Consider the following 12942-nt stretch of genomic DNA (forward strand, 5'->3'; position numbering starts at 1 on the left):
ATGCTACCACCGCCACTGCCTGACAATGGCCCCTTCAACATATCTTTCATCCCTGCGCACCCGATGAAATCGCTCGCCTTCGGCCGTTCAACCCCATCGACCACTGCATCATCGCCCGCAAGGAATTTATGCTGTGGCCTCTCCGTCCTCGGATTCAGTGGGCACGAGAACAATGCAAGAAGCATGACTCCTGACTTCCGCTTTGCTCCGATGCAGGTGTGTACGTTTTCCTTGTACGCTAAAAAGAGCGATGACATCTGCTTGCTGCTGTTCCCGTGCCCATGGGTGCTCTGTGAAACGGTGTGCGATTGCTTTTCTATGGCTTTCCTACTCTTGTGCTCCGGCGACATAGAAACGAACCCCGGCCCCACCACTTGATCCCTATCAGAAATTGAATCGCTCCCCGAAGACCCTGCACAACAGATGACCGTAATTTTTCAACTGGTCAAAGATGTTCACGTCCGCTCATTGCAAAGTTCGAAAGCACAAACTGAACTGACCGCAGATATTAAATCCATGAAGGCTGGGCAGAAAAGCATCGAAACAAAAATAACTAGCATTCAGAAGCGTTTTGACGAACTAGAAGAGAAAGGGAAAGTTCTTGACACCTTCAGCCATGAGTTTGCAGGCATGCAAGAATCAATTGAACGCTTAACTTCACAAAATAACTATTTACAAAAACGCCTAGACGGTATGGAGGACAGGTAACGCCGCGATAATTTGATTTTTCAAGGACTGACAGATTCATCTGAAACGTGGCAACAAACTGAAAGCACACTGACCAATGCACTAACGAATGTTCTTGACTCGCTAACAAACTACTCATTTCAGCGTGTTCATCGTTTAGGGATATTTTCCGCTAATAAATTCAGACCCATCATTGCAAAGTTTACCAACGATAAAATAAAGGAGTTAATCCTACAACATCGCAATGATTTCAAGAACACAAAATTTCAATAAGCGAGGATTTTTCACCCGCCACTCGAATTGCGAGACGGAAACTTACCGAATTTGGAATCGGCCATCCGGGATCTCCCAAATTTCGCTTTCGCTACAATAAGCTATACATACGCGGCAAATGCTTCATGTACAATCTATATAACGACACAATCGATGAAATCGAGCTGCCATCTGAACACGCGCCCCAAAGATCAGTCGCTTCGATACATGGGGCGTCCTAAGGGCGCGAGAGGGGCAGTGGTCATACCTCACTTTCTGATGTTATGATTCTTTATACTAACTCTAGAAATATCTTAAGAAAACTTCTCTTTCATCGGCAATCGACACCTGTTCTGCGCATATCATCGCACTCACAGAATCTTGGCTATCATCTCAAATTCACAATAAAGAACTATTTCACAACACACATCGCTTCGCAGTATATCGCAATGACCGAACTAATCAGCGGGGAGGCGGCGTACTCGTTGCTATTTCGAAAGACATACCGTCATCATGCATCTACACTAATTGTGGCTTGGAAACTTTCTGGGCTTCAGTTACTCTCGCCCATCAGAAAATAATATTCGGCGTATGCTATCATCCTCCTTCTCAACGCTCGTTCATTAACGACCCTCATGACGAACTTTACATAATACACAGCAGATTTCCATCGGCTTCCTTGTTTTTACTAGGCGCTTTTATCTTTCCGACTATTTCTTGGGTTACTCAGTCTCCCACCCTATCTCAATTTTCATCCGATGCCAGTGATTTTCTTGATTTACGCTCCCCTTTTTTACTTACTCAATTAGTAACTAACGCTACCAGAATCTGTCAACGCAGCCAACACTTTATATGTGATCCTAACAAATCGAGCTGACTTTGCTTCAGCCATCACCTACTTACCTTACATAAGTGATCACTCTTTGCTCATTATCAACATTAACAGTGTCTGTCCTAAACCTTCAAGAATGAAAAGGACCATACTAGATTATATTAGAGCAGACTTCGATGCCATTAACAACGAATTATCAGTTTTTACTCGAAGCTTCTTCAGAAACTTTGACGATTTCTCTGTGCAAACTAACTGGGATATGTTCACGGCCAAAGTTCACGAACCAACTCATAGATATGTTCCAAGACGCACCATCACTTCTAATCCTCAAGCCTCATGATATACCGCCCAGATAAGACGCCTACCTAACAGAAAAAAGCGGATATTGTACAACCAGGCTATCACCATGTAACGCTCACTTGGACGCATACAAAACTGCCGCTAATGCCTATATAACTGCGCATAAGCGAGCAAAAGATAACTTCCTTTCTAACACTTTACCATCCATGCTATCTACGAACATTAAAAATTTTTGCGCGTCGTCAACCCGCATATCGAAGAATCTATTAACTTAACGGATGTGCCAGGTGACCCTATTCCGGCTCATTTATGCGCATCAGAACTTAACGAAACTTTTGTTCAGAACTTCCCACGCACACCAAACATCCCGTTCCGCTCCGTTATAATTTCCCAACTATGCCTCACATTGTCATCGATTCATCTGGCGTTGCTAAACTTATTGATGCCCTACAATTTCATTCATCGCCCGGTTTTGACTCCATTCATGCAAAACTTTAAAAAAATACAGTTGTCTACACTTCTTTAAAACTAACAAAAATTTTTCAGCAGACTTTGGATACTTCCCTTCTGCAAACACAATGGAAAGTCGGGAAGGTGGTTCCATTATTCAAATCAGGAAATAGAACATCCCCAACAAATAATCGCTCCATCTCGCTCACTAGCACTTGTTGAAAACTATTAGAACATGTCATCTTCACTAACCTTGTGAACTTTCTCGAGTCTAATTCGTTTTACACCCGCAAAGCATGGCTTTCGGAGGTCATTTTCTTGTGAAACCAAACTTGCCAGCTTCACCATCAAACTTCACCATATTTTAGATCGCGCATCAGAAGCTGACCGCATTTTCCTAGATTACTCGAAAGCATTTGACAAGATATGTCACCGCTTACTATTTTTAAAGCTAACCCAACTGAATATTGACGACAATGTTCTGAAATGGATTGAATACTTCCTTCTTAACCGATCGCAGTTCGATTACGCTAATAATTTTAACTCACCTTAAAGCGAAGTTTAATCGGTCGTGCCACAAGGGTCAGTGCTTGGGCCCCTTTTCTTTCTTATTTACATCAATGATCTCCCTTCCATTGTATCATCTATTATTCTTTTGTTTGCTGACGACTGCGTTGTTTTCCGCGAAATAAAATCCCTCGACGATGCTAACATTCTCCAGCGTGATCTCTATAGCATTTCTCTTTGGAGTAATGAATGGCTTATGGAACTTAATAATAATAGGTGCAAAATTATGCGAATATCAAGAAGTTCCAACTCTCCGCCTGTGTACTACCTAAATAGCGTTGCCTTAGAAGCGGTTTCTTCATATAAATACCTGGGTGTTCATATTCATATAAATACCTGGGTGTTCATATTTCTGCTGACCTTAACTGGACGAGCCATATTCAGTACATTGCTAACAAAGCTAACCGCATGTTGGGCTACGTGCGCCGTAACTTTTCCAAAACTCCATCTTCATTGAAATTATTGCTTTATAAAACACTAATACGTTCTAATCTGGAATATGCCGCAGCGATATGGGATCCGCATCATGAAAAAACTGATAACTTTGCTTGAGCTGGATCAAAATAACGCTGCTCGTTTTTTCCTGTCCAACTTTAACCCTACCGCAAGTGCAACAAGCATGAAAGGTAATTTTTCTTTACCTCTTTTAGCATCCCGCCGGCAGACAATTCGTTTGAGCCTTTTTCATAAACTATACAATAACCGCACGCAGCGCGATTCCCTCATTTCGTCCCCCAGATACGTGTCAAATCGCATTGATCATCGCCAAAAAGTTGGCATTGAAACATGTAACACTAAAACAGCATTTCAGTCTCTCTTGCCTCGTACATGACGTGAATGGAACCGCCTTCCCGCAGATCTCGTCGACATAATTGATAACCAGCATTTTCGTTCCGCACTAGCTAACATTGTTAAACAGGATGAGGATAATACTTGTTCTGTAGTATGCATTGTATCTTTTTATGTATTTTTGTTTTGTAACCACTCCCCTCTTTAATGCCTTTGGCCCTGAGGGTTCAATAAATGAAATCAAATGAAACTGGTAGTCAATCAACTCAAAAGCCTATTGGACGCTGCATCATTGGCAGCTGTAATGACCATTGAATGAACAGAGGAGCGAAGAGCTGTGGTGAGATTTGAATGGCCTTTGAGCAGTGGCGGGAAACCACAGCCAAGCTTTAATGAATGAATTCATAGTAGTAAAGCGGTGAAAGTTTACTGCAGTTAAAAAAATACAGCTTATTTTGCGGAGAAAAAAAATGGGAACCCACAAAACACTGCAGCTAACATAAGGTCATTGTTTCCAGGCATATAAAAACACCCAAATCGGCTTGCTCAAAATTGCATAAATGCCACTACAGCTCGCTGAAAGCAATTTTCATTTCTAGAGAAATTAGTGCTGTAACATTAAACAATTCAGTTTCAGCCTTTTCAAGTTAAAAAATTTGCAGGCTGAGTATTTGCAAGTCAACAAATATTGCTGGTGACAGTGGTGCCACAGCAGCGTTGTGGGGGAAAATGGAATCTTCCAGCAGTGCTCGAGCTTGTCGTGTGGCAGCGGCACAATTTTTTACAGCTCAGTGGCTATTGACATTCTTGGTGGCAGGCTCTGGGCGAGAACTGATTGTCTTCCTGCAGGGCCTCCAATGCACCATCCCACCAGCTATGGCAAGCAGACAAGCAGCTTCAAAGATGACACTGGCAATCATCGACTGTGCAACTGCAATATTCCACACCCAGCATGGCTTGCTGGTTTCTGCGCAGCTTCGTCACTGCCATGTGGCTACCGCGTCCGAACTCACTGGCCAGTTGAAAATGCCCATGTGACATGGGTATTAGCAAAACATGACACATCGGCTTTTCATGCCTTAGCAATGTACAGAGCCCTGGAGTGTTACCTGCGGTCAGAAAGCATACGGTGACACCTGCATTCTCAAGGGTCTCCAGGCACTTTCTGAGCCCTTCCTTTTACATCGCCACACTGTTTGTCACTGCACGTGACTGTGAAAGAAACAAAAAACTACAACATGCTGATTCATTGAGCAGCTTCTTTCATTCCTTACAATTATCAGCCCAGCTGTGTCCATTACTTACAACTAACCCTGCCCAGTGTCAGCTGCGGCTTGCGAAGTTCCCCATGTCACCTGCTTCTTTGACTCTGTTTCACCCTGCTGTGCTTGTCTTCTCTTGGAATCCTTTTCGTTATGCTAAGGAACTGCCAATTATCTGTTCTCTACCATTTTCTTCTCTTCATCTCGGCTTCATCTGAGGAATATTAGTTAGGTGCGGTTTCACTTGAGGGGTATTTCAAGTGCCCTATTGTTATATAACTTCCATGGAGGCTTCCTTCTTGTGCTCCTGGTGAGCAGGTGCTACTTGACCAATCTATGTGTATTTTCTCCTTACGATAACTCACTACTCATTTTAAACTGTCTTCCCTTTAATTCAGTTTTTCTTCGTCGCATTCAGTCGTACCATTGCCCTTGACATGTTCACCTCCTCTGTTGCGCACTGCAGTACCTCCCCTGAATTGAGAGCACTGTCATTAGCAAATCAATGGTTTCCAGTGTGCTGTTCATTAGCTTTTATAACAAGTTTTCATTCCCAATGAAAACATGCAGTGAGCAATGCAAGAATTTTGTCAGCTTGTATGTTTCTGATTACTATTTGACCTTTTCGTGTAAAGGAGCATGATTACTGTGCATTCTGTAGGCCGCTTCTTAAACCTTTACATATGCCTCTTTTATTTCCTGGTTATGCATAGCTTGCACGACTGCTGATATTTTAACTAAATGGAATGCGTTTTTCTAATGCAGCCGTATTTATTTTTTGCGATGGCGGTGGAATTTAAACCAAGGGCCTTTTACACACAAGCCAGGTGATCAATCTTTGTGTCAGCATTGTGACATGATTGCATTGCTCTTTGTTCGCAGGTGATGAGAACTCGCCTCTTTAATAAACTTGTTCTGTGCAGACAATTTTGCCGACTTTCACGGCGAGCAGACTGTACGTCAGGTATTTTGCGCTGTACCCTGGTGAGTCACAGCGACCGTCATTACCCAGTTCAAGTTGTATGCCTTGCAGTTCTTCTGCCAGCGTTGCCTGCTGCTCCTGAAAAAGGTGCATGCAAGACAGCACATACTTTTCATTTCGTTGCTCAATCAATAAACAGCTCACTTGTGGGACATACATGAGCCCCATATTTCAGTACATGGTATAGACTCCATATTTTAGGGTTTTGCAGTCATGGCTAGGGTCCCTGGTTTGTTGCTGTTTCATGAAAGATCACTGACTTAAGCATGTTTCCCCGAATTTGTTAGCAGCCACATTCTCTAAGTGCTATTATTTTGACAGTAGTTCAGCGGGAATGCCTGTATGATAAAAAATAATCACGGATTTATCTCATTAAGGCGAGAGCTTTTAATGGTTAATACTTGCGTCCGTTCGTTACATTTTAGGTCACGTGACCTTGTGATGTCACGGCTGGCCAACCATAGCCGAGAGCCCCCAAAAATGCAGATGGCATCCTACTCAGGGGGCGATTCTTAAAATTCGCATGCCACAATAGAGGGAAGTGAAGCCTACAATACATTTAAGACATGTAGCCGGCGCTGATGCGGCAGCAGTGCGCATCACTGCCTTGCTGCCGCTACTCGGTTTTGAAAGCTGCCCAGTCCTGTACCAGTTTGCCCTTTCTTCTCCTACGCTGCTCAACTCTTTTAGTGCTTTGTCTTTCGCAGCGATCCACACTACCTTCTTTCTTCGTCCATAGCCGCCTTTTCTGCACTCGCGCATAGTCCTTTGCCCCAAGGCCGGCAAAAAGCTGCTCCCAAGCTTCATGACGAAGGTTACTTTAGCTACCATGAAAAGCTTGAAAACAATTCACTTTGTAGTATGCATTCTCTAGCATTATTTGATACCTCCCGCAAAAAATCGCAATTCTTTGTTTTCAGTAAGCAGAATTTTTAATTTTATACCGCAGAAAATTTGGGGCCTAAGTGATGGCTATATGCTGGTAAATAATGCTTGAAAAGGCAGCTGCAAGGAGCGATAAATACAATTTTTTTTCTAAATTCAGTGCCAAATGATAAATAAATAAATCCTGCAAAGAAAATATGTTTTTGCATTGATGCAACATTGAACGAAGGATATTTCAAATGTCAAAACATTGTAAAGCGTCAGAATCTGACAGCCACAAGCCAATGTTCATAGTACCAGCTCCAACTCTTATATTGATTTGAAGAATGGTCTGCCATACTAATTTTAAAAGCTAAATGAAATACGTTCATTTGAAGCCTCACTTGCAGCTATACACAGGCATGCATCCTTAGAGCTTTCAAATTCAAATTCCTTCCAGACAACAAATGAAGTAGGCCTGCATCATTACTAATAATAATAATAATAATAATAATAATTGGTTTTTGGTGGAAAGGAAATGGCGCAGTATCTGTCTCATATATCGTTGGACACCTGAACCGCGCCGTAAGGAAAGGGATAAAGGAGGGAGTGAAAGAAGAGAGGAACAAATAGGTCCGTAGTGGAGGGCTCCGGAATAATTTCGACCACATGGGGATCTTTAACGTGCACTGACATCGCACAGCACACGGGCGCCTTGGCGTTTTTCCTCCATAAAAACGCAGCCGCATTGTTTTTGTATGATTTCTTTCTCTGATGAAACTGGTGCTTGTGCCGGGCTGCGAAGTTGCTCAGAGCTTTGTACAGCATGCAGCCGTTACCTTCTTTACAGCGGGCAGCAAAGTAGGCCCGCTGATAATTGCAGAATGTTCTCCCGCAGATTTTCTGCACATTGATGAACCTCAAACAAAGCAGTGATCCAGCCACAGAACATCCGGAGAACAGTGTCGCCACAGCCAGTAGAAGGTTGCCAGCAGCCTTATCGCCCACACGTGGCTGGCTCTCCCAGGTGCAACTATGGCCTAGTGCGCACACAGCCTACACTGTGAGCAGTGTGCCCTCCACAGTGAAGTGGCTGCGGCAGGGATGGCAGCAGGTGCTTTAGGTGCCCACTAGCTCTCCCAGGCATCTCTCAAATACAATAAATTTTCGTTTACTTTGAGCAGGTGCGTCTGCATGTGAACTGAAAATAAATAGCATTCCACTGCATTCCAATCGCCATGCACTCATCATACATTTTTTGCCTTGCAATACAAAAGGTTGGACCTTTCACTGAGCTGCCCTTCTCCGAGGTTTTCACAAGTCCACTCCTACAATGCGAAATGAATGTTGTCAAAGTAAACACTCATGGTGGCTTCCACGTTTCATAGGCCCGTTTGGCGCTAACGCTGAGATTATTAAGACTTCAACACCTATTGGAGTAACTGACATGCCAACATACCTTAAAACACTGCATATACCTTATTTCATGATGCACTTCAGCCCATGCACACATAAATTAGCTATGAGGAAAAAGGGAAGCGCCGTAGTTCGTGTATCGATTTCGACGGATACCACTCGTGTAGTATGAGGGAAAGAGTGAAAAACGGGAAAGGAAATGCACCATAGTTGATGGCTTTGAATTATTGCAGTGAAATGGAGCTCTTAAATATGCTCTCGCATCGTTTGGCATACGGATGCATTCCGCATTTTGCGTGCATCAAAATTTGTTCACTAAGGGCAAGAATTAATCTCACATTCTCAGGCTTAGCTACCAAACAGTGACCATAAGGTTGCTGTGACAGGAGTAGATACTGGCGTAGGTGTTACAGTATTAATCATACACTTCACATAACTGCCGAAACTTGTATCAAATAATGGCATGTATGTGGTGTCGTGCTCTGCAGCTGGCTGTTCACCTATATCCCAATCAGAACTCTCAACTCTCTCCGTCACCACACTCGTTGCCTCTTGTTTCTGCGGCGCAGACGCACACTGCGCTCTGAAGCTGCGTGGTATGGGCGACAGCGGGGCAGGCAGCATTGCAGGTGGCTCGGTCTGTGTCCTGGCCGCAACAAGAGCTTTGATGCTGAAGTTTACCTGTATAGCTGCAGCAATTTTCAAAACATATTACCTGAATAGTGCACTTATTATTATACTAGTAGTGGTTTCCAGCCTTTTCAGGCTGGAACCCCCAACATGTTACGGAGTGCATACTACTTACCAGGAGACCGTCGCAGCGGTGTGTTAGGCACATCAGGCCACTCATCTGTGGTCTGTGTTCCCACCGTGTTCCTTATTGCAGAGCACGTGCAGTTAAGAAGTGGCTGCTAAAAATGGCAGATGCAATTGTCTGAAAGTTGTGAACTTATGGCATGGTCACTGGACTGGTGTGTATAGCAGTACTATTATTTGCTTATGCATGCTGATGCTCTTGCAGAACAACGGAAGGCCTCTCTTTAGCTGAAATACTTAACAATCACAAACAAGCAGCGTTGTGAGTTGTACAGCTAACTTTTGTAAACATCATCTGCTCGGTATATGCCTTTGTCGGCCATGTGTAGGAAGCAAAGGACCACAATCGCGAAGAGAGAGTCAAAATGGTGTGCCTTGTGGGCGTCGTATCAGTGGGACTACCCCGATTTCCCCTTATGTCATGCAACGGCTGTCCACAGCACAGCAGCATTGAAAAGATTTCATTGGGTGTGTGTAAGACACGTGGTATGTCATAACACTGCTAATAAGTGCAGCTGTTGCTCAGTAACTGATAACAGTTCCTAGCTTAGAAAAGAAAACAGTTCCTAGCTTAGAAAAGAACTAAGACAAGTGTCATGCGGCAGCTAAATTGAGCTACAACTTACTGCAGTTCTTATCTGGCTGGTAGATGCTCCAGTGGCTTCACTGTTTTCTACCACATCCTGTGGTGGAACTTGACGCTTAAACCAAATTCGGAGTCCTACAGCATCGTAAGGATGCACATAATTTTTATACTCTATGATGTGTATATTAAACAAGACTGAGCTACATCATTTTTCTTATGTAATAAACTAACTGCTGAGCATAATAAAACACAATATCAAGAACACTCAATGTGAACCAGCACTCAAACGCAAGAAGATATTTTCTTTTTGATGCAGTGTTGTTAATTTTGTTTATTTTATTAAGAGCATGCAAAATTATTTGTTTCTTAAGTAATTAACTTGCTCTCTTTTGCACACTGCTATATAAAGAAGCCTTTTTCTTTTCACTGCATTCTGAAAGCAATGTTATCAATTAGTTCCAAAAAGAGAAAGCTATATCATTAGAAAGTTTATTTGATGAACTGATAAGGAAAACAAAAAGTAAACAAACGCAAAAATATTAGGCCCAGCCGTTTTCAGTATCTGCTTAACTGTTATAGCGCTTTTGAGTGGAGACCTGTCTTTATAGCATTACTTTTCCCGACCTCCTTACACTGGCCAGCATTTCTCAACTCATGAAATTTTTGCGGACCGAAAAATTTTGCCATAACTGAGAGGCTATACGCGCATTTTCCTTCGAAACAAAATGAATGGTAACGAAGGCTTTGAAAGCCACAATCGCATTTTTTTTGCAGTAGCCCTACTTCCTTGGGAATGACTGAAATGTTCTAGCTGTCGCGAGGACTGCGGCCTGCGGCCAAATCACACATGTACACGTACGTACGGCACAGGTGATCCTGCACTGAAATCGCACGACGGGCACACGTATGTTTATTATAGTGCCATGTGCATTTCAGGTGTCAGCTAGCCAGTTTATTATATATATATATATATATATAATTCTTCACGGCCACTGAATAAAAATATAAGTTGGGGAATTCACATTGAAAAACGTAAAGAATTTATTCAACGTTTCGACCAGGGACTGGTCTTTGTCAAGAATGATCATACAGTGCATGGACGCGTCTTCTCATAGCGTGAGATACAGAGGGCTTAAAAAAACCAATAAACAAAAAAGGGGAAGGGGAGAGCGGAACACAGCACTGACACTTAACCCATGTTAGAGAGGAAAGGCGCCGCGTCGCTTACGCGTGCACTCGCTGCACACACACGAGGTGTAAGAGGAAGGCCAGGCTGGATGGGCACGCGGTTACATAAAAAAAAAGATAGAGAAAAGCAATAACAAATAAAGAAAACGTGGTGGGGCTTAACAAAAGAACGGAAGTGTACGCCAATTGTAGGCGTCTGTACACCTCTGGCCGCGTTTGTGTGGCCCCATGCGACTCCAAATGATGGCCCAAGGAGGTGGCACAGGTTGCGACTACCCAAATGGTGACACGTGAGCCGCTAAAACCAGATGCGGTTTGCATACGGGGACTACATGGAAAGGCTTGCTTACAGGAAAGCAAAAAATAATTAATGCAAAGAGATAACTGCAGAGCAATGGCCGAAAGAGAAAAAAGAAAAAAGAAGTAAAACAGCAGACACGAACACACAAGACACCCACTCAAATATGTCACTGCTGTAGCATCTTATATATATATATATATATATATATATATATATATATATATATATATATATATATATATATATATATATATATTAACTGGCTAGCTGAAACATATAGAGGGTGCTGGAGTTGTGACTCACGCACTCCATCGTACGCTAATTTTTAGAGTGCCGCATTGCAGTTGTGCACGCAGGAATACTTACTTTCGTCGTTGGAAGAAATAACGTCGGCAGAGATCTCGGCTTCAGTCCCAGCTTCTTCACATTCACACCTTTCGCCCCACGAACTCCGGGTTGTAGCAGCAGTCGTTAGGCGAGAAATGCCGACCACAGAAACGGGTGCTCTTGCGCTTGTCCAACTGAGAGAGTTCGATGGGCTGGAGCCTGACAGCTCACGTGCCTTTATCTTTCGGCAGAGCGTGCCGAATGGTAACACCTTGCCGGTCCCTTTGTTTACAACCGACCACACAGCACGGCCCATCCATTCTGGTCGTGCATGCGACGGAAGTCGCGACCGAAATCGCTGGAACGTTCGCACTGGAACCGCTTCTAAAATTATGAATTCTACTACGTTTGTTCGCGAGCGTTCTTTTCGTGTCTACATTAGGCGGCCGTAGTGCGTCCCCTTCTAACACGTTGGAAACACGTTGGGTATAGTTCCCGATTTAACAGCACCGTCGGCGGGCTGACACACAAGCTACGAATAGACGACAGTACTGAAAACTGGAAGTGCACTACTAATTTTTGATGCTGCACACAATAACGGCGTAAACTTGCATATAAATTTGTACTTTCCTTTCTTAGATGAGAAAATTTTCCGAAAAAGCAGAAATTTAAAGTATCTCGTGTTTTAATTCGGTATTTACGGGGACTGGCGTGTGGTCACGTTGGCATACCGAACCAATGAGAACCCCCGGCCCCTGACCTCTTCTGCAAGATGTGACGTCGTCTGCCAGATTTCGCTCGAAAGCCCGCCACCACTGGTCGCCGCGAGGTGCGAAAGCGGGAATTTTTAAACTTTATTGTAAATTATCCGCTCGCTTCTGAGGCCTTGTACGTGGCATGAACGCTTAGTGGTCTGTACTCTACTTAATGAAATCATTTTAGAGCCAACCTCAAACCCCCCCTTTCTGAGGCACTTTAAATTAAGTATTTGCTTCCGTTTTTCACAAACGTCGTCCTGCTGCAATGCCATCTTTAACAAACTGCGCTTCTTTGGCAATGGCTTTCACTACCATCGATTGGGTCGGCACTCAGAAGTTGATTGAAAATGTGAGAATATCTTAATGAGGCGAATATTTAATAAATTTCAAGATATTCAGAGTTAAGGAACCGTACTCTTTTGTTACGTCTTCGACGCTTTTGTTTCCAGTGGTTAATCCTCGATACTTCCATGTGATTGGAGTGTGGGCAAGACGTTTTCGGCCCCCAAACGGGGCAACAGTTATTCCCCTGGGAACAATCACTCACTAAAACTCACAAGCGTAC

At 43.3% G+C, this 12942-nt stretch overlaps 1 protein-coding gene across 1 annotated transcript; it reads left to right on the forward strand.

Annotated features, from left to right (window-relative positions):
* LOC144115835 (uncharacterized) lies at positions 1-9930 on the forward strand. Its single transcript, XM_077650338.1, has 2 exons — positions 1-216; positions 4727-9930. The coding sequence occupies exons 1-2, from the start codon at positions 1-3 to the stop codon at positions 4913-4915; spliced, it is 405 nt and encodes a 134-aa protein (XP_077506464.1). The 3' UTR covers positions 4916-9930.
* The last annotated feature ends 3012 nt before the right edge of the window (positions 9931-12942 follow it).

This window comes from Amblyomma americanum, chromosome 1 (assembly GCF_052857255.1).
Source record: "Amblyomma americanum isolate KBUSLIRL-KWMA chromosome 1, ASM5285725v1, whole genome shotgun sequence".
Classification (NCBI taxonomy): domain Eukaryota; kingdom Metazoa; phylum Arthropoda; class Arachnida; order Ixodida; family Ixodidae; genus Amblyomma; species Amblyomma americanum.

What these genes read in the sequence shown, in the direction of transcription:
- LOC144115835 (XM_077650338.1), top strand. Translation starts at nt 1, where the DNA reads ATGCTACCACCGCCACTGCCTGACAATGGCCCCTTCAACATATCTTTC. An exon ending in TCCGCTTTGCTCCGATGCAG is followed by an intron (nt 217 to 4,726) that starts GTGTGTACGTTT and finishes GTCTTCCTGCAG; the next exon opens with GGCCTCCAATGCACCATCCC.